This window comes from Corvus hawaiiensis, chromosome 2 (assembly GCF_020740725.1).
Source record: "Corvus hawaiiensis isolate bCorHaw1 chromosome 2, bCorHaw1.pri.cur, whole genome shotgun sequence".
Classification (NCBI taxonomy): Eukaryota; Metazoa; Chordata; class Aves; order Passeriformes; family Corvidae; genus Corvus; species Corvus hawaiiensis.
Window position 1 is genome coordinate 108,895,519 of NC_063214.1, and position 19,703 is coordinate 108,915,221.

The 19,703-nt window shown below is 37.4% G+C and overlaps 1 protein-coding gene across 2 annotated transcripts in view; it reads left to right on the forward strand.

The window, feature by feature from the left end:
* MBTPS2 (membrane bound transcription factor peptidase, site 2) overlaps positions 1-19,703 on the forward strand; it is a 43,520-nt gene that overhangs the window by 7,069 nt on the left and 16,748 nt on the right. For both annotated transcript variants that reach the window (XM_048287823.1, XM_048287831.1), the window contains 6 exons: positions 3,797-3,900; positions 6,303-6,430; positions 10,219-10,337; positions 11,180-11,360; positions 13,827-13,921; positions 16,154-16,349. In XM_048287823.1, the coding sequence (XP_048143780.1) occupies positions 3,797-3,900; positions 6,303-6,430; positions 10,219-10,337; positions 11,180-11,360; positions 13,827-13,921; positions 16,154-16,349 (823 nt within the window). The remainder of the gene's footprint in view (positions 1-3,796; positions 3,901-6,302; positions 6,431-10,218; positions 10,338-11,179; positions 11,361-13,826; positions 13,922-16,153; positions 16,350-19,703) is intronic.

Consider the following 19,703-nt stretch of genomic DNA (forward strand, 5'->3'; position numbering starts at 1 on the left):
TCTTTGTTTGAGAGCTGTGAACAGATCTAAAGCAGCTTCTTTATGGGGTATAAAATGCTTAAATATTCCCATGCAAGAATAACCCAACTCCTGATGTTCATCTCCATGAAAATGTGCTGGTGTATTACCAGCCTTAAAAATGGGGGAGTGGGTATAGTAAAAGGGCAAATGAAGGCAAACATGGAAGAGTTTATATTAAAAATTCTGAGGAGTGGGAATTGGATAGTAATTTTGAAAAGCCCTAAATTATAGTACTAAGAATATAAAACTGAGTTAAGAACTCACTTCCTGTGACCTGTGCAGTGTAGAGGCTCTAGTGACCCTAAAGTTTGCAGAGCTCATACATATTGACAAGAAAAGACAAGTTCTGTTTCTTTTAATACAATACAAAACAGCAGTGGAAAAGGAAAGAAGGGCAAAAAGCTTTGTGTGATAGTAGAAGCAAAGATTCATTAGTGGTGAAGTATTTTTTGATTCTTCAAGGACTTATGACTTAATTTACAATGTGAAATTTCAAGTGCTGCTTCTGGCAATATCTACGTAAAGTCTAATGATATATTTAATTGTTTTATGGACAATATATTGTATGGTTTTAGAATGGAATGTATTTCACAGGATAGGAGAGACTGCAAATGCTGTTTTTTTAATCTCTTCACAAGGCAGTAATGGAAGAACTGACATTGCCATACAACAGTTTTAACCTGGAAGGATTCCTAGTCACCTTTTTTATACCAAGAGTGCAGTCTGGCCAAAATGTATGGTCATTTTCCAGACATTCAGAAGGTCTTACGGGATTACTCTGCCTTCTGCTACATGGCTTAGAGTAGAGGTGCCCAGCCATGTTACTCTATTTAAGTACTCAGCTATTCTAGTGAACAGAAGTTGAGAATTGTGTGCAGACAAAACAGACCTTCCTGTAAATGCTGAACTGACTGCATGCAGCTACACTTACAAAATGGCATGAGTGCAGGAAGCCTGATTTAGCATGTTGCATAATCTCAGTGCCTTTGGATGGTTGGGTCTGTTCCACACAAGCAGGGTGAATATAGAGAGTGCAGTATGTGTTGGCAAAAGCAGGCAGTGAGACCTGAGGGAGGACCACTGTCACTGCCACTGCTGTCCCCTGTCCAGAGCCTGCTCCTGAATTACCTCCAGGGGCAGATAGGAGTGGGCAGTCTGTGCATCCAGGAGGGCACGAGCTGAAGATGAGACAGAAAATTTTGTAATTTACGTTACAACAGGATCTCTCCTAACCATTCTGGAGTAAGGAAAGCCTCCTTTACATCTTCATTTCCTAAGATCATTATATGGATCCATCCACTTTTGTGACACCAGAGTAAAGTGGTCATTGACAATATATTGCTTTTTGGAGGAAACAACAGACACAACCAAAGTAAAGATGAGCCTTTGGAATGAATCTGGTGTGAACTGGAACAATGAAAGCAGAAAAGCAGGATGATGTTCACAGTTCAATGTGGAATTATTTCCTCTGTGACTGCCTACTGGCAATATCACTGCATTCAAACCAAGGATTGACTGGCACTGAAAACAATTTAATTTATAGGGATAATGTAATGCCATGTGTGTGGATAATGTTACTTCTCCTAATTTGAGTTGTGGTTCTCTTCCTTTCATATCTCATTATTTCATTTCTGAATGGTCACAGTTGTGTAATTTTGCCTTTAGCGAGTTTCAATGTTCTTTTTAAGGGGAATGTGCTAGTATAAATTGACACCAAAAAGAGACTTACGTGGTTGGAAAGAGGTGAAGAACGGCTTAGGAGGACCTTCTCATTTAAACTATTTATTTGTATTTGACTGCCTGGAAGAGAGCGAATTAGTTAAAAAAAAAACAACAACCCCCCACTTTTTCTTTTTAAACTTAATTTTAGCCTATGGCATAAACCTGTTTAGCCTTTAGCCTCTGGCTGTGGAGAGAGGGAGAAACAGTTCTGATTATATCTTATTAAGATTTTTGTACACTTCCTATTTTGTTCAGTCATGTACTTGATTTAAAATACCTGTCTGTAGGTAACTGGGCTGTTTCTCTTCAGGTGCCCCCTCTTGTGTTGGTTGCCTACTGACAAAAGTAGGAAAGAGGCAGATTAGTTACTAGCAAGGGATCTTCTTTTACTAAAGGCATTTCCAGAAGGCCATCAAATACAAGACAGTGTGGTTTTTAACAAAATACTGCTATTGGTTTCAGAGCCCTTCATGAGAGGTAGCTTCTGTTTTAGGTGAATCTTAAAATAGCTTCTTTGACGTAAAGTCTGAAAGCATCTGGTGCTGTGTTCTAGCAGGCTGTAGTCATGGTGGAATTGAGATAGCAACTCTTGCTGTTGCCATCTGTCCTCCCATAGCAGAGGCAACACCACTGAAGTGATGCATTAGTGCCACCAGCTGATGATGTAGTGCAAGCAATGATGTTTAACAAATAAAATGTAGCTGTCTTTCATGCTGTGAGGTACCACAGTTGAGCCAGTTTAGGTAGATACCTTGGTCATGATCACACTCTGGACAGATTTGTGAGATGATTAACATTAATGAATCCTTTTGAAGGATTTATTTTAGCTAGATTGTCTCAACAACCTCTTGTAAAGTTCTGCTGCATGGGTAGGTAAATGCATTTTAGTGGGGAATGTGCAGGACTGAACAAAGGTAGAATTCAACCTGCGTAGCTGGGATATGCAGCCTTTTTTTTTCCACAAGGGTGGTTTTTACAGAGTTCTATAGAGAGGCCAGGAATTTTTGCCCACAGCATCTCTTTTGTGAAACTGGATTGCAATTCAAGTTATGTTCACATCAGTTGTTAGTGACTATACTGGAGTGTAGCCTGCCTAGAGTGGAAAAAGCTGTAGATCGGACAGGAGAAATGTCCTAGAGCAAGCAGCAGAAGTGGCCTTATCATCCCACTGCAGCCCAGGAGCTGAGGGGGAACGGAACCAAGCAGTATTGAAGGTCCATCAGGAGGAAGGAGGGGATGGGTCCTTATGCTTTGACTAGTGGCCACTTTGAAGCCTGTCTGGAAGCAGTTGGTGTCTCATGAGAAGCGCAGTGAAAGACCTGGGAGTGGTGGGAATCCACAGCAACAGGAAGAGTATGAGGGGCCTGTGTATTGTGTCTTAGGTAAATAAAAATAGTGTACTCATTTCAAGGTGGGGGTTTTTAAGGTTAAATTGCCATGTGTAGACTACCAAAACCTGAACAACAGATGAAAATTACCTTTTTCTTTTTGACCCTGTAAACTGGGATAATCTTGTGATTTGTATAGGGAGAGTGAAGGGAGACTGACTGTTCAGCTGTCAACTCATTTTTGAACTTCTCATGTTCATTCTGTTTTAAGTGCCATAGAGTTTTTATTACTTTCTTTGGAAAGGAGGATCCTTTCTATAGCTACATGACTGGCTGCAGGAAATTATAAACTAATGCTCACAGTGCCAAACCTGTTTCATTTGAGTGGAAGTCTGTGTACATTTTTATAAACTTCTTGAGCTTAATATAGAGTAGGACACATTTGGTCAGTGCTGTGGTGAATAAACAGGACAGGGAGAGGGGCTTTTGTGCCCAGAGAGCTATTTAATGTTCATCAAAGAATATGTATTTAATCTACTTTAAAATACACCGAAGAAGTTGGTAAAAGAGATACAAACTGATAGTACTGCATGAGAACAGCCCCTCTTCTGTTGTGGGTCTGAATAAGCTGAGTGAGAGCAGCAAGCTTAGGAGCAGAATGATTTGTCTTTGTACCTCTTGTTTTCCTCCTATGTTTTGTTTTGTTGTCATGCCCACATCAACAGGTGCCTGGTGTCAATTTGCCCGTCAGCCAGCTGACTTATTTCTTCTCTGCAATCCTCATCAGCGGTGTGATACATGAAGTCGGCCATGGGGTGGCAGCTATTCGGTAATACATCGCTTTTCTCCTGCTCTGACAACAAAGCCAAATATTCCAGAGCACTTACTCACCCGTGAATGTTGTTAGCACTGCTTTGTTTTATCCAGAGAGAGTGTGTAGTCTGTAATTCTTAGCTTCCTTAGATTTGAAGCTCGGAAGGGTGTACAATTAAAGAAGAGTTTTAATACAATGTCTGTTGTACAGATCATGAGAAAGGACTTTGGCTTTGCAAATATAGCATCAGGTTTAAAATACTATTTTTTTCATTTCTGCACCTGTGGCACTTGAAAAGAACTTGTGCTCTTGCACAGTGATACTTTAAAACAGATGTTTAATTGATTTGTTTAAACATAGCTTATGAAACAGCATATGAACAGGTTGAAGCAGTAACTCAGTCAAATGTGACTTGCCCCTGTTAACCTCAGTGATGTATTAGTTTTGATCAAAGATTGTATTTTTAACGTCTTTAAGTGTGATAATTACTTCACAAAAGTTATTTGACAAGGTTAGTCATTACTGTTAAATGCCACTTCAGCATAAGAAGGTTAAGCAGTGATTTCTGGGACTGATGGTGAGGTGTCCTCTGCATTTCTCCCTGACAGCATCGTTATCTGTCCTATTAGCATGAAGCCCTAAGTTGTTTCTCTGATTTTCCTGAGTGTAGGGAGTCATGACTGCTTTTTAACCCATATACTACCTTTTTTACAACCCCAAGAGTTCTCACTCAAAGGGGTGGTTTGGGACCCTCTGTGTTTCACATGCTCTGCTTGTGTTTCAGCTTTTTTCCCTCAAATATTCACAGGGAGTTTTCTGTGGAGGATGAACCTTTTGCTTATCCCATCACAGGAAAAAGCAACAAAATTTTCTTTCTATTACATGTTGCTGGCAGACTGCAGAGAAGCTAGGTGTTACTACAGAGCTCTTTTTAAGCAGAAGGAAAGAATAATTCTTGTATCCTAGTGGTGTGATATCTTTATTCAAGGTCTAGAGCAAAAACTTTGAATGTTCAATTTTGGGTTACGTTTTCATCAAAAAATTGTTTCCCAGATATTTCCAGAGGAGAAATTAGTTGCTCCAATGTACCTTGGCAGCCAATGTTGCTGCTGCTGTTTTCTGCTTGACTTTTTTATTTTCCTCCTAGCACAGGTTGGGTCTATAGTGCTGTTACTGCAAATCCTCAGGGTTTCAACTTTACTAAAAAGCTGTGCTGTGGGCAAATTTTATTATTCTGGCAAATCACTTAGCCCTCCTGAAATCTAATACACTTTTGCCCACCTCAGTTCAAGAGAGCATTAGCTGTGAACTACAAGAGCTTAAATATTTGAGCCTTAGCTTAGTCAAGGCTTGTACCAAAAAAGTCTTGTTTGTCTTCCCTGTGTATCTTCTACCCAAGTCATGAAATCCTGAATTTAAACTGCCTATTATTAATTGGTAGCATGGGATGAGTATTAGTGTGTGACTTAATTCTGAATAGATTGTATAATGCTTTGTCTACTTTTGGTGTATATACATATTAATAGATAAATGTGAATAAATAAAATGTTAGACCCAGTGTATTGTCTCAATAAAGATATGGGATTAGCTGATCTGTGCCTGGTTTGTCGTGGAACATGATTGTGCCATGCTTCTCTTAAGTCCCTTATGCAATTTCTAGCTTCAAAAAACCTTAATGTTTTTCAAAAATTAATTTGATTTTTCAAAAATTTAATTTTTAAAAAAAATTCCATTTAAAAGTAATTGCAAAACCCCTGAAAAAAAAAGATACTATCTGTATAATAGTGTCAGCTACAAATGTTTTTAAATAGAATCATAGAGTGTTAAGGTTTGGAAGGGCATTAGCATTTGTCCTTTTAACCTCTTGACTTGTTTTCATTTTTTCAGATGACATTTCCCTCATTTTTGTTAGTTTCCAATGTACTCTAAATTCCATTTAGGAGAAACAGAGGAATTAAAAATTCCAGAACTGTGGAAGTGTTTCTTTAAAAGGAAAGCAGTTTCTTCTTGCAAATATTTTTACATAAATGGGTTTGAAACTGCTTCCTACAAATTACCATTTTTTTTACCTAAAAGAAAAATTACCCCAAACGTTGAAATATATCTTAACATGAAGGTTGGGTGGGTTTTTAAAAAGTATTTTATGTGTTCTTGTTACCAGGAGACAGAAAAGAAGTTGAACTTATCCTTTATGTTTTTACCAAACGTACAAACGTATACTTCTTAGAAATGGCAAGTACTGCAGAAAACATCCTTTCATTTAATTATCTTTCAATTACTGATAGTATCAAAAATAAATTAGTTTTATAATAAAATTTTAGTCATTCTTGTCAAAAAATGTGTGCTATGTAGAATCTCTTCAGTTTTTCTTTTGTTTTTTTGCAGTTACACTACTTCATTTTTCTTTTCTTTTTAAGAGAACAAGTACGATTCAATGGATTTGGGATTTTTATATTCATTGTCTATCCTGGAGCATTTGTTGACCTCTTCACAACTCACTTGCAGCTGATATCTCCTGTCCAGCAGTTAAGGATATTTTGTGCAGGTAATAGTTTGTGCTTTTTTATTAAATCTTTGCTTAGCACCATTACTTATTCTAAGGCATCATTTGTGAATCTTTGATTGAGTATTTAAGGTTTAGAATGAATAAGTACCAAAGCTTGCTTCTCTTTACCTAATGCTGATCCTTCTGTTCTGAACCTACATTGGCATCTCAGAAAATCATTTAATCATTGCTGTCCTTATTGAGCTGCTTTCTGGGCTAGAGATGTCAGTTTCTAGGATCTTAAATGAGTACCAATTTCCTGTCATGAAAAATATTATTATAATCTAGATCCAATTCAGAGTAGTCATGCATAAGAAATTCCAGTTGTGTGGTTGGGGAAAAAGTGGGGCTTCTGATCTTCCTCTCATTAGAAAGAGCTGTTACACCAGGTGCAGAAGTTCCTCTGTCTTTTTTGTTTGTGTATTGCTTGGGATATTTCTGCATATCATATGGCCTAAGTAGCAAAACCTTGGAGCACACAAGCTGGGAAATACTCAGCCAGAATGGTGGTATGAGACCAGGACTTCCTATCACAGGTCAACATCCTTGAGCAATTCACTACCATTTTCTGCAGTAGGAGCAATCTAATTTTCAGTAGTACTGTGAGTGGTTTTCACTGACCTGTGAGTTGTGTTATTTTACAGGTCACCGTGTTTTTATGTTGCCATCAGGAGGAAATAAAGGTTAAAACACAAACATCCAAAGAGAATCATACCTTGTGGCTCCAGATGATCTCCAGATATTTTTGAATTGATGTTTTTTGGTCTCTGGCTACTGGGAAGTAGAGCCTGGTTGCTGTGAAAAGTCAAACGGAGACTGTATTGTTCTGCCTGAACCACTTGTATGATTATTTCTAGAGACAAAGGTGGTTCCCAAAGAACTGAAATAGAGATAGAAAAGTTATCATCTTGGTTTAGTTCTTGATACTGATGTTTTTCTGTTGCAGGGCACAGTAGGCTGGCAGCCAGCCTGTTGTAATGTTTAGTTACCAACACTGTTTCTTGACTATTGTATCTAAAACATCATATAGAGGGTGGACATACAGAACCCTTTAGCAAGCATGTTTTCAAACTTTCATAAATCAAGTAAATAATTACAAATGTTAGGTAAGTAAATATATCTGTATTCCAAATACCCTAATCAACAAAAATCATTCACTACAATAGGCTACCTTTTATGAAGCCCTGTTAATCTATTTCCATTTCCATCTACTGTGAGCAGAACTGAAAGAAAAGGCATTCTGAATTTCAGAATGGGTTGATGTAGTGCATTGAACCTGAGTTGATAGATTCCTGAGACATTATCAGAAAAAATAGAATTCTAAGCTGTAATAGAAAATAATTGCTTGCATGTTTGATGACAAGCAAACACCTATAATAATTTTTCATGTTTCTTGGGAAACCTGAAATAGGGGAATACAAGGCAGCTGCAAACATGTTGCAAGACTGGTTAGCATGAATGGCTTGTTTTCAGTTAGGTGTAACAAATAAGTGCATTGTTTTACAGTTTATGATAGATATGTTTCAGAACTAGGATGTTTGATAATGATAAAATGTGATATTCAGTAAACGACTGAATTTGGTTTTATTTGTCAGAACAGTTGGATGAACCTATTCCTGGTGTTCAGAAATTTGAATTTAGAGAGACACACTCTCAGATTTTTGTACGGCAGCTATGTAACAGAGCTAGACTAGAGGCCAATACCAAACAGTCTTTTTGCAGTCCAGCCATAGTCTGGAGATTAAAAAATATATTTGTTGTACAGCAGATGGCATCATGAGTTCAAGAACAGGAAATGAGTGTTCTTGTAAGACTTGTGATATTTATAGTTATATATATATATAATTATATATAATTCCATGCCTGCTAGATAGATGAAAACTGATTCTGTGCAGCACTTTCTTGTAATTAGTTCAAATATTTGTATTATTTTCTGAGATAATTTTTAATACATTTCATCTTGTCTTTAACAGGAGTTAAATAATTTTAAGGGGTTTTTTTAATTAATAGTTAATTATTTTGAGGTTTTTTAGGTAGGGTTGTGTAAAGTGTCCCTTTTAAATGTAAGGAATTAGGTATCCGAGAACGAGGCTGTTTTAGCAAGATGAAGTTGAAGGTAAACTGAGCAATTTCCTCTACAGGTATTCTCATTTTGAGCATTTTTCTGTGGATCACCTGGGATGAGTTTGAAACCTTTCTATCTTAGATATTTTGCTGTATTCCACCCAGCAGATGGTGTCGATTTTGGTAGCAAGGCCCATGTTTCCTAGATGTTTGAGAGTATTCCTTGTTACTCTCTAGCAGTTCCATCACCTCTTTTTAATTACTACTGTTTTAAGGATTTTTTCAGTTTATTCTGTGTAGCAGCCACACTGGTGAAACTAATTTTGTTTCCATTTTACATTTTTGTCTTTCAGTTAAGCTGAAAAAAGATAAAAAGGTTAAAACAATAAAGTTAAAATATTTACTCAGTACTTCTGGATTTTTTGCGCATAAATGTGTCTATGTGAAATAAGGAGAACTGATTACAAAAACATTTCCTCTATCTGAGTTCCTTTCCATGAGATACAATTAAAACTATAGAAAGAAATAACTTTAAGAAGCATCTACTATGGAACTGGCAACAAATCCTTACTTCAAGAATTCCAGAAATGTCTCTCATTTTTGCAGCATTAGAAGTGTAAAAGAAGACCAGATGAGATGTAGAGATAGACAAGGGAGATAAGTCTGCCATATGCTATGATGTCTGTGTTATATACACTGCAAGAAAGTTTGAATATATTTTTAAATATATTTACTTCAATTCCTGCCCTGTAACTGCACTGTAAATATAGAATTGAATAAACTCCTCTTAACAAGATGAAGCCCTGTAAGAAGGAAATAAAGACTCTTCAACATTGAAAAGTTTTCCTGCATTGTTCATACAAAAGTTTTTGTCTGAGAACACAAACTAAATGAGAAAATTTGTGTAGTGCTGAATGTGGAAAGCCATAAAGCTTTGATGGTGAACGCCAACTGTGTCCTATGATAGTGGCTCATTGCTTCCTATGGAGAACCACATACTGTAAAGATGGCAATTGCAAATATGTTCCTCAAAATAATGTGTCAGGAAATGCTGATTGTACAACTTAGTTTCTTGATGGGGTTTTAGGTCCATATTTTCTTGTAGAAGAAGTCTTTTTTCCAAATAATTTTCTAAATTCGTTTGGCACATATACATGTAATAATTTTAATTTAAATAATGTAGATTACCATCACAAATACTAAATTGCAAGTAAATTTCAGACATCTTACTCTCTAGGACAAACAGTATGTATTCAAAAATAAGCCCATTTATTGAGATTCTTAAATTCAACAGTTTATTGTGGTAGAAGGTAACACGTAATACATTTCATTCTGTATTTTAATAATTGATTCAGAAGCCCAGTTTTTCTTCTGGATACACTGCCCTCTGATACTTAGAAATGTAGTGGTACATGAACTCTCATCCCGGTGGAGTGACACCTTAGAAATGGATGTACTGCTCCCCTGTCTTTTTTCATAGTATAATTCGCAGGGGCTTAGAGGTTTCTCTGAAACTCCCTTACAATGTGCCATCATAGAAGCTAAAGTTTGTAAAGTAATCTGTGTGCTCTTCTTTTATGCCTGTGTTCACAAATTAACTTTTAATTCATTCTTACAGTAATTATTTCAGGAAAGTTAATTAGAAGGCAGCTGTAGAATCATTTCCAAACCAGTTTTTTGTTATTAGTGTTTATTTAGAAACTTTTTTTTTGCCTTCTTTTTAGGGGTATGGCATAATTTTGTTCTTGCTGTTGCAAGTTTCATGGTTTTGTTTCTGCTGCCGGCCATTCTTTTCCCTTTCTATTACACGGGTGTTGGGGCACTTGTCACTGAGGTCGCAGAGGTAAGAGAGATATTTGCTGTTTCTATATTATATGCTTTGTGACCTGAAATGTACCTGTATCTCTAATGTCACAATCAGATTTGGTCAGTGCAGCACTTTGCAGAATCTAATATATTGAACCTCTTGCTGTAAGTTTTCTTCTCAGTCTCATGTATTTTAGTATCAGTAAATAAAGGAACATGGTGTGAATAATGATAGACTAATCAGCATACTATAAAACTGTTGAGACATTTGAGATGAGTTTGCAGGTTTATTTCTGGGGATTTTTTATCTCTTTTTCAGTATTGGCACAAAGCAAATCTACCGGAAACTGCATTATCACTCCAGTTACTGCTATCTGTTTTTAATGTTAAAGATTATTTTGAGCTGATTTCCTTATTTGGTCAGCTGAAAGCAAAGTAGAGATAGACTTTTGGGATTCTGGAAAAGAATGATTTTTTTCTGACTTAATCAAATACAGCACAGTTGAATAGCAGAACTGAAATGATCCTTCTTGGATCTGAAAGTCAACTGATAAAACTCGGGAGAAAGTGACATTTATTATGTAATATTACCTTTGAAAGTATTGGTACACCTGCTTTCTTGAAAAGTTCAGAGTATTAATTTAAGTTACTTGAACTTAATATGTTATGATTTTTCTTACCATTTTAACCTGTATGAAAATAATTATTCAAATTTTCAGATGTCTCCAGGATACTTGGAGACTTCCCTTTCCCTCCCATTTCCCCCTGTTTCCCACCATTTTTTAGTGTCTTAACCTAAAGATAGTATTCAGTAGAACTGTAAACAAATCCTTGTGGTTTTAACTATAGTAATATGACTGACTTCACTGTTTTTCTCAGGATTCACCTGCCAATGGACCGAGAGGTCTTTTTGTGGGAGACCTTGTCACTAACCTACAAGATTGCCCAGTTTATAATGTGGAAGACTGGAATTCCTGTCTGGGAGACATTTCAGAGAAGTCACAGGTCGGCTACTGTGTAAGTGCAGCCACCCTACAGCAATTAAGCTTTCCAGCTAGAGGTATGACTTAAGGTGCTCTCCTCATTATTTTATATATTAATTAATTTATATTTTAATTTTATCATGTCTTAAAGACTATTTTGGATTTAGAATTTGTTGTTGGGGTCAGATTTCTTGTAAGTGAAGTCTGCTGTCCTGTTTCAAGCAGTTACCAATGTGCCATGCTGTTTTGTGGAAACTGAAAGTGAGGGAAGGCTAGATAGAGGAATTTCTCTTGTCTTTCAGTCATTCTGTACAAATACCCTGTATGATCTGCATAATAAAATTTGCTTCTTCAGGATATTGCTGAACTTGGTTCTCAGCAGTAGTACAATTATCTCTTATCTCCTCTAAGTTCTGTTAAATGGATCAACTCAGTGATCTTCTGCAGATGTAAATTCCACGGGTTACCTCACAGCTTTGATCAGCATGATGGTGCAAATTGTATGGTTTAACCCAATGATGTGCTTTATTATGGTCACTTCTTCAGATATGTCTCCCTATAGGGTTTTATGTCATTGCCCATAAACTCAGTTTTGTCGGGATTGCACATACTGCTTCTGGAAGTCAGTCTACTTCCTTCTGTTTCCATTTATACGTTAGAGTGCTTGTTGCTGTAAGGGCTTACCCCCAAAGCCAAAAAAAAAAAGAAAAAAAAAGAACTGGACTAAACTAGAACGATAAACAAAAATCGAGTAGAACAAAAAGGAACAGTCAAGTTAAATTGACTGAGTGTCTTGTGACATGCTCTGAAGCTCTCTAAAGTTTCTTTCATGAAAGCATTCATGGAAACTGAATTCCAAAGGTAAGGGGCTGTTGCTGAGCAAAATCTATATGATGCTATTCAGAGCTTTAAAATTGTCACTGCATTTTTCCGTCATACTGGAAATAAACAGCAGGTCAGGCAACTCGACTGTCCATGGTTTTGATGCATAGTACTTTCGTGAGGCTGAAAAAGGAATTTTTTTTTTTTTAGTACATAAAGAAAGTGATCTTATAGCTGGTACTAAGATAAATATTTAAACTGGAAACTAGTGGAGTATGGGTAAGAACCTGCTTTTAGAGATCTGACAGTTTGGATTATGCCCCTGAAGAGGAGGGCAACTTTGGCACCTGCTTGCAGCTGGGCAGGGATGGCAAGAACCAATTCTCAGATGCTGTAGGTATATATATCCTCAGATTCTGCTGTTCTCTGAAGTGCAGTTTCAGAGTCATGGGTAATAAAACTGCATATTCTGCAGATGAACCAGTCCCATTTAGAGTGACATACTAGAGGCTTAATGCTGGAGCCTCAATATTGCTTCCAAGCCTGGTTGCTGTGTTGTGTTAGCAGCACAGTGTCCTCACTGCTGCCTTCTAATCAGACCAGTCTGTCTGCATTTTTGGAGTCATAAGCCTCCAGCAGTGAGAAATATTCCTCTGAAATTAAAAGAACTCTGGTCTCCAGCAGTTGTCATTTGTCAAAATCTTGACAGTTCACAACTTGACATAAATACAGAATATTGATAAAAATGTATATAGCAAATAGACTCCATCTAGTTGACTATAAAACAAATGGAGAGTGAACTATCTGAGTATGAAGCTAGAGAAAAAACAGTGCCCTAAGGATCTTCTTGAAATTAAAAAATAAAAAAAAAGTGTTTTCAATGTAGTTTATAAGGAAACTAATATCATGGTCATTCACTATTCAAAAATATATGTCGTTTCTTAGCCTCAGGGTACTTGAAAAAAGGTTTGTACAGTACAGTGCATGCACCTGTAAGCCCCAGGCATACAGCTCCGTGTCAGTGGACTGCAGGTTATGCAGTGATAAATCAGCAACCAGTATCCCAGGCTTGATGTGCTTAAGGAAGGGACTACAGTTGCTGTGATACAGATCCTTACTGTGACCATTCTTGTGTGTGTGTGTGTGTTTAAGCTGTTGCTGGACAGTAAGTTAGGCTTAATTCATTTAAAGAGCATATGTACAAAGGTTCTTTACCAAGTTAAATCATGGTTTAAAACATCATTTATTCACTGCTGCAGCCTTCAAGGCTTGGAAAGCTTTCAGAATCTGAGTCTTGTAAAGGCTTTCATGATTTAAAAAGTATGTTTTGAGTCTTGGCCATTTCCATAGCCAGCCAGTGAAATCAGTACAGTAGTAGCTAACAAATTTCTATTCCAAACGTTGGTGTAGGTTAGGGGCAATGGATATAAAAGTGTTTTGCAACTTGTAATGCTCAAAACATTGCAGTAGTAGATCCCCAGTATCTCAAGGAGATTCCTTAAGGTGAAAAAATGAGTATGTGACATGATCGAAATCATGTAACATTCACACATATTGGTGGTGAAGCTTTATTTTTAGTTATGACTGAGCCTCAGCTAGGCTGTATGAATTACTGTAATTCTTGAAGGCCATAGGATGATTGTTTTACTTCATTCAGAGACTAATTTTTTTCAGGAAGTTACTATAATACTGATTATTTGCTCTATGCCTATGTTCTTTAGTCTACAGAAGACTTGATGGCACAGTTGAATGTTGTAGTAACAACAGCCTCACAGACATTTGCTTTTCATACAGCAATAAGTTGGACAGCCATCTGGTAAGTTACTTTAAACTGCTAATTCTCTTTGGTAAATCTAAATTTTTTTATATTAAGTTAGAAATATTTACTGACACTTAGGCAGCATACTCAAGAATATCTACAGTTTGTAATAAAGGTATACATGTATACTATTCTCCCAATTATAGCTTAAAAAACCACAAAATATTAGTTTTGATTTTTGCCATAGTCAAACAAGGGGTCTCTGGAAGAATCATAAAAAATCTTAGACACCTCATTCCTTTAGGCAGAAGATCACCTCAGTCATTTTCAGTATTCTGGATGCACAATACTGGTGAGAAAAAACAGCTTTTGAGAAGAAGGTGAAATTGCTTATTTTGGTGTTTCAGTCTTTAAAGGTATTGAGCACTACATGGAAAGCAAAGCCCTGGACTATCAGTTCAGTTATTTTGTCTGAAGCCAGCAGTGCTACTCCCTAAATTAAAATAAAAACATGCAGGAGAAGGTCCTAGAGATTGCCCAGTTTCTCAAAATGAGGGGCCATACTTGAATATTTTCACCATGTTGATGTTCTTGTCACATAGAAACGTAAAGTTTCTCTGTAGGATTTTGACTTACTCCCTTATAAAAGGGTTTAGCATTGTTCCAGTGCCTAAAGGGGCTACAAGAAAGCTGGAGAGAGACTTTTCACAGGGGCATGTAGTGATAGGACAAGGGGGAATGCCTTTAAACTGAAAGAGGGCAGGTTTAGATTAGGTATTAGGAAGAAATCCTTTACTGTGAGGGTGGTGAGGCACTGGCACAGGTTGCCCAGAGAAGCTGTGGATGCCCCATCCCTGGAAGTATTCAAGACCAGGCTGCATGGAGCTCTGAGCAGCATGGTCTAGGGAAAGGTGTCCCTGCCCATGAGTGGGGTTGGAATGAGATATCTTTAAGGTCCCTTCCTACCCAAGCCATTCTAGGAGTCTATGAAAATACAGAAATGTTTGTTAAAATACGTGTTCCATACTGACAGTGGTGGAATATTTCTGTTCATTATAAGCAAAAGAGTACAAGAATCAACTGTGTAAACTTTTCTACATGTACCAGTTTATTATTCTTCTGAACTCTAGTGATAAATACCTGAAGAAATTCAAATAAATTTGTTCCAAATCTAGTATGTTTACAGTTTCTACAGTGGTAAACTTCCCACTCCAGGGTGTTTTTGTGGTACTTAACCACTAAGAATTGAACACATTCCAGCAATTCATTGGAAATATGGCAGTGGCAGCAAGATTTGATACATCACTATCCCTTTGAGCCTTGGCATTCTTGAGCTCATAGCTGCTACTTATAAACAGAGGAGAAATAAAAACATTCAGAAGCCTGAGACCTTGCGGCTTTCAAGTGTCCTTAGACTGGCTGTGAGTTTTTGAAAAATTATTTTAAATGGTCTTCGCAAGCTATGCAGCAGTTTTTGAAGTGTGTCTTCTCCTTCTCACTAGATTAGAAGGAGTTTGTGTCGAGGTTAATGGTGAGGGTCTGACACTCATGCATTTATGGGCAGTGCAATGATCAGGCTGAGAAGGTAGAAATGACTGGTTTTTTTCCTCCTAAGGCAAACAGTAGATTAGGATTCCTTGTTTCTGTTTTTAGAACAAAAGGAAAAGTGTCACTGAGATTTTACAAGAGATGTGAAGGGGAAAACTAATTTCCTGTTCCCTTCTGCTGTACTGTCTTTGGCCTGTGGGGAGCAAGAAAGATCTGGTCTGTCAGACTTACAGAGTGAAAGAGTGTTACAGGCAGGGGTTGGAGCACAGCACTGCATTGAACATCCTGTGTTCATCTTAGTTGAGAATGGTTTCTTAGCTATCACTCACCTGGTAGATTTGTTGGTTTCTTTGCTAAAATTTCAGCTTGAACAGGTAAGTCACTAGGATGTTGATACAGGCTCTGTCCTTTAGAAATCACTGAACTATGTTTAGATGCCATGATTTTTTGTTGTGCATGTGTGTATCTTTCTAGAAATTCTGGTTTGCTTTTATTTTGGTATATGTATACACCCTCCCTTCCACATTGCACAAAATATGGAATGACTGATTGAATATGTATCAGGTAGAGATTCTTCAGGATTTGACAACAAAAAACTAGGAAAAAATCAGATTTCAGCACTTCATTGGCTTATATCAGTGAGACATGTCTTTGCTTTAAAAAGGCATATATAGTTCCTTTTATTTTGATCTGTTGGAAAATACCTTTACCTTTCATAATCTTTTTAAATGCCCTTTGCAGTATGCCTGTCTGCCAGCACGAAAAGTTATTGAAGCCAGCAAGGTTTGTCGAACCAACGTGGACTGCCATAAGGACTTTGTTCCAAGCTTTTGTGTAACTCCTTCTTTGGAGAACCAAACAAGGCTAATCAGGGTAAAGCATCCACCCCATATTGACATGCTATATGTAGGACACCCCATGCATCTTCAGTATACAGGTTGGTATTATTTATTGAAAGTTTAGCAAAAACAATCTCTAATATGGTTTTCTTTGCCTGGCTGCTTAAACAAGGTCTTGGAGTGCTTCTTAGTTGATTTGTTTAAAGCAGAATGCATTTATTGTTACAGCCAGTGGAGAGACATGGACTACTCAGGCCTAAAATGAAATGTGCACAGTGCAATGAGTTACGAAGGTAATAGAAACCATGTGTGGTATGAGATGGTTGTTTTTTCAGAAAAGTATGAAAGGGCTATTTCTAGAATAGATCTTATTCAGGTTAGTAATAGGAACCAGGTACCTGCATTTTCCTAACACATAAATGTCTCAAAATGCTATTGTAAAATCTGTAGGGCACCTTGCTCCAACACCTTGCCTGGAATTTTAGAATGACTGCTTAAATCATACCTAATAACCAAGTACCTGCGACAGATTGCCGTGACTACTGAGCCACAAGTGTTTTCACAACAGTTTTTTCCTTATTTATTTTTTCATTTGACTGCTCTAAATTAAATAACATACAACATTTGCTAATACATTGGAGCAATGGCGTTTTCGTTGGTGTTTGCTCCTTAACAGTAATTCTGCAAAAGAATTGAACCTGCTGGTCTTTCAGAAGTTGAAAAAGAATGTTGTTACCTTTAAAGTGGTAGTTCTTCTTGAAGAAGTTACTTAGTGAAAATACTGTTTGCATACATGTAGGAATATAATTGTGAGGTGATTTACCCTTGGAATTCTGCATAGAATGTATTAATTTGAAAGCTAAAAGCTTGATTTTATTACCGACTTCACCGCAAATGCAATCTGTGCTCTATGTTCCCTTTGGAAAAACACCAGACCTAAAATGATAGGACCATGGCTTGGGTAGCAGGCAGTCACTGTACAATCGTAGAGTTTCATGGATTCCAATGGAACAACTAAATATTTCAGACTTAGCTTTGCACTGTACAATACTGACTGGGGCCAACCGGTTTGGTGTGCTTTTTTTTTTTAAATGTGACTGATCAGAATGTGGTAACTGGTTTTTTAGTTAAAATAAAATATAATTTCTTTTGCTACTGTGTGAGCTTTGAAATAGGAATATGTTTTGTAGTGAAATGAAATGCCTTATTCTTTAGTGTGATCTTTCTGCCTGCAGGAAGCATTACTTTTTAGAGTAGTGCTACATTTAACACTCAACACGATACGGGAATTGTAGTACTAGTACTATGACTTTATTTTCTCTAGAAATGTCACTAAAGTAATGTTTGAATAACATTCTAAGATTATGCATGTATTATTTTCTGCTTAGGCTTGTATTGTTGTCATGTTAGTCCTGATTTATGGAGAAACAGTAATTATTTCGTATTTTCGTTTGAAGATAACTTCCAGATAACATTTTTTTTTTAAATGCGTTAGCTACTTAGAAGAAATAGCCTCTACAGTTTATTTCTGTTAAATCTTTACGTTGTCTCAAATTAAAGTATACTAGCAAAAATATTTTTTGTTGATATGGAGGCTATATATAGCACTTGTTTCCAGTATTTAAAAAATAGCAAAACTGTAAAGAATTATAATACTAAATGAACTTACAGTGACAGAGATTTGGCCAAAACTAAAACAGAAAAATGATTAGGAGTGCATGTTGTTTGGGACAGACACATTGATAAATGCTTTTAATTAGCATTCTTTCTGTAAAAAGTATCTAATGTTATCCAATATAAATTCATACTGTCGGTTTAATACACATGGTATTAAGTCTTTTAAACTTTTCTTATTGCAGCCCAGTTATGCTCTAGAGGCTCTTCCTGTGTTGGACAGTTGATATGTAAGGTTGAAATGGAGGGCCCTGTCAGTACTGCCATGCAAATTTGCAGTGTTTTCTTCTTTATTATGTATGAGGGGTTTTATTCCCTCTTGTCATTTCTAATACTGCAACATTTTTGCTTCCTTCTCCAGCCCTTGTTGGTTGGGAAGAGTCTGATGACTTAAGATTTGTGTTGGGAATTCACACTACTTGAGGAAACATATCCCTGAGTGTTACTCTTGTCCGTCATGGACCAAAACCTGTAAGATTTCCTTCATGAAAAGAAGACAGAATTTACCTAGAAGATAATTTCCTCAAGATGGACCAGTTTCCTACTTCTGTTGTATCCGAGTCTTCTGAAAAAAAGAAGCCACTTCCTGGCTTTGGGGATGTTTATGAGCAACAACAGCCATAACCCATGATGAAGGCCTTTCTGGTACAGCCTGTTCTCTCAGCATTTCCATGCTTGTTCGTTACCGCTGAGGATGGTCCTTCTTTGCCTTTAACCCATGTTTAAAGGGTTACACATACAGTTCTTCTGGAGACCACACAGAAATTACTCATGCCATGCTGTCTGTCTCTTCCACAGCATACATGCCCCTTCCCCCACAAAGAAGTTTGGAATAGGTCTTTGGTCAACCTAGTCTTCAAGTCACTTCTAATTAAAATTGTATCTGTTGTGAATTCTTCTCAATATTTGCCAACACCATCTAGCATTAGCCAACAAAAGAAATGTTATTTCCAGGTCAAAGAATTGTTTAATTAGAGTGGGAAAACAATGACTGTTTTCTCTCACCCACGCTCATTGCTCTTCACCTCTTCCCAGCAGTGTCTTTTTGAAGACAAGCCTGGGGACCATAATTTCTGTAATTCTTTTGTTATTCTTCAGAGGACAAATTCACGTACTGCCATTAGGTTTGGTCCTTACAACCAGTAAATGTATTGCCTCATGTTACAGTCTCTAGAGCTCAGTCCAGCAACTTCCTGAAGTTTCTTTGTGTTTGAAGCTTGCTTCAGCAGTAAGGTTTGGAGTTTAGATCCATGTCTAGTGGCTGTCAGTGACAACAGTTTATTGTAACAAAATGGGAAGATCAGTGATCCATTCTCAACGTAGACGTAACTCCAGGCTCAGGATGGTGACTTGGTAGTGGCCATTAAGGTGTTTGTCAAGAGGCAGTCAAGCTTTGAAACTACAGTATTTTGCAGTGTATGTCTTTTGAAACCGTTGAATACACTGGGTGCCTCAGCCATTTTGCTATTTTGGGTCATAAACAGGAGTTTTGATCAGATGTTCTGATACCAGCCTTCAACTTGTCAAGTTTGCTTCAGATATCAATTGACCTGTGTGTACAGACAAACTGGATAATGTGAGGCTGGAGAGCAGCCCCACAGAAAGACATCTGAGTGTCTTGGTAAGCAGCAAGCTGAACATGAGCCAGCAGTGCCCTGGCAGCCAGGAGGGTCAGCTTTGTCCTGGGGACATCAGGGACAGCATCGTCAGCCAGGCCAGGGAGGGGATTGTCCTGCTCTGCTCTGCACTGGGGCGGCCTCACCTCGAGTGCTGGGCGC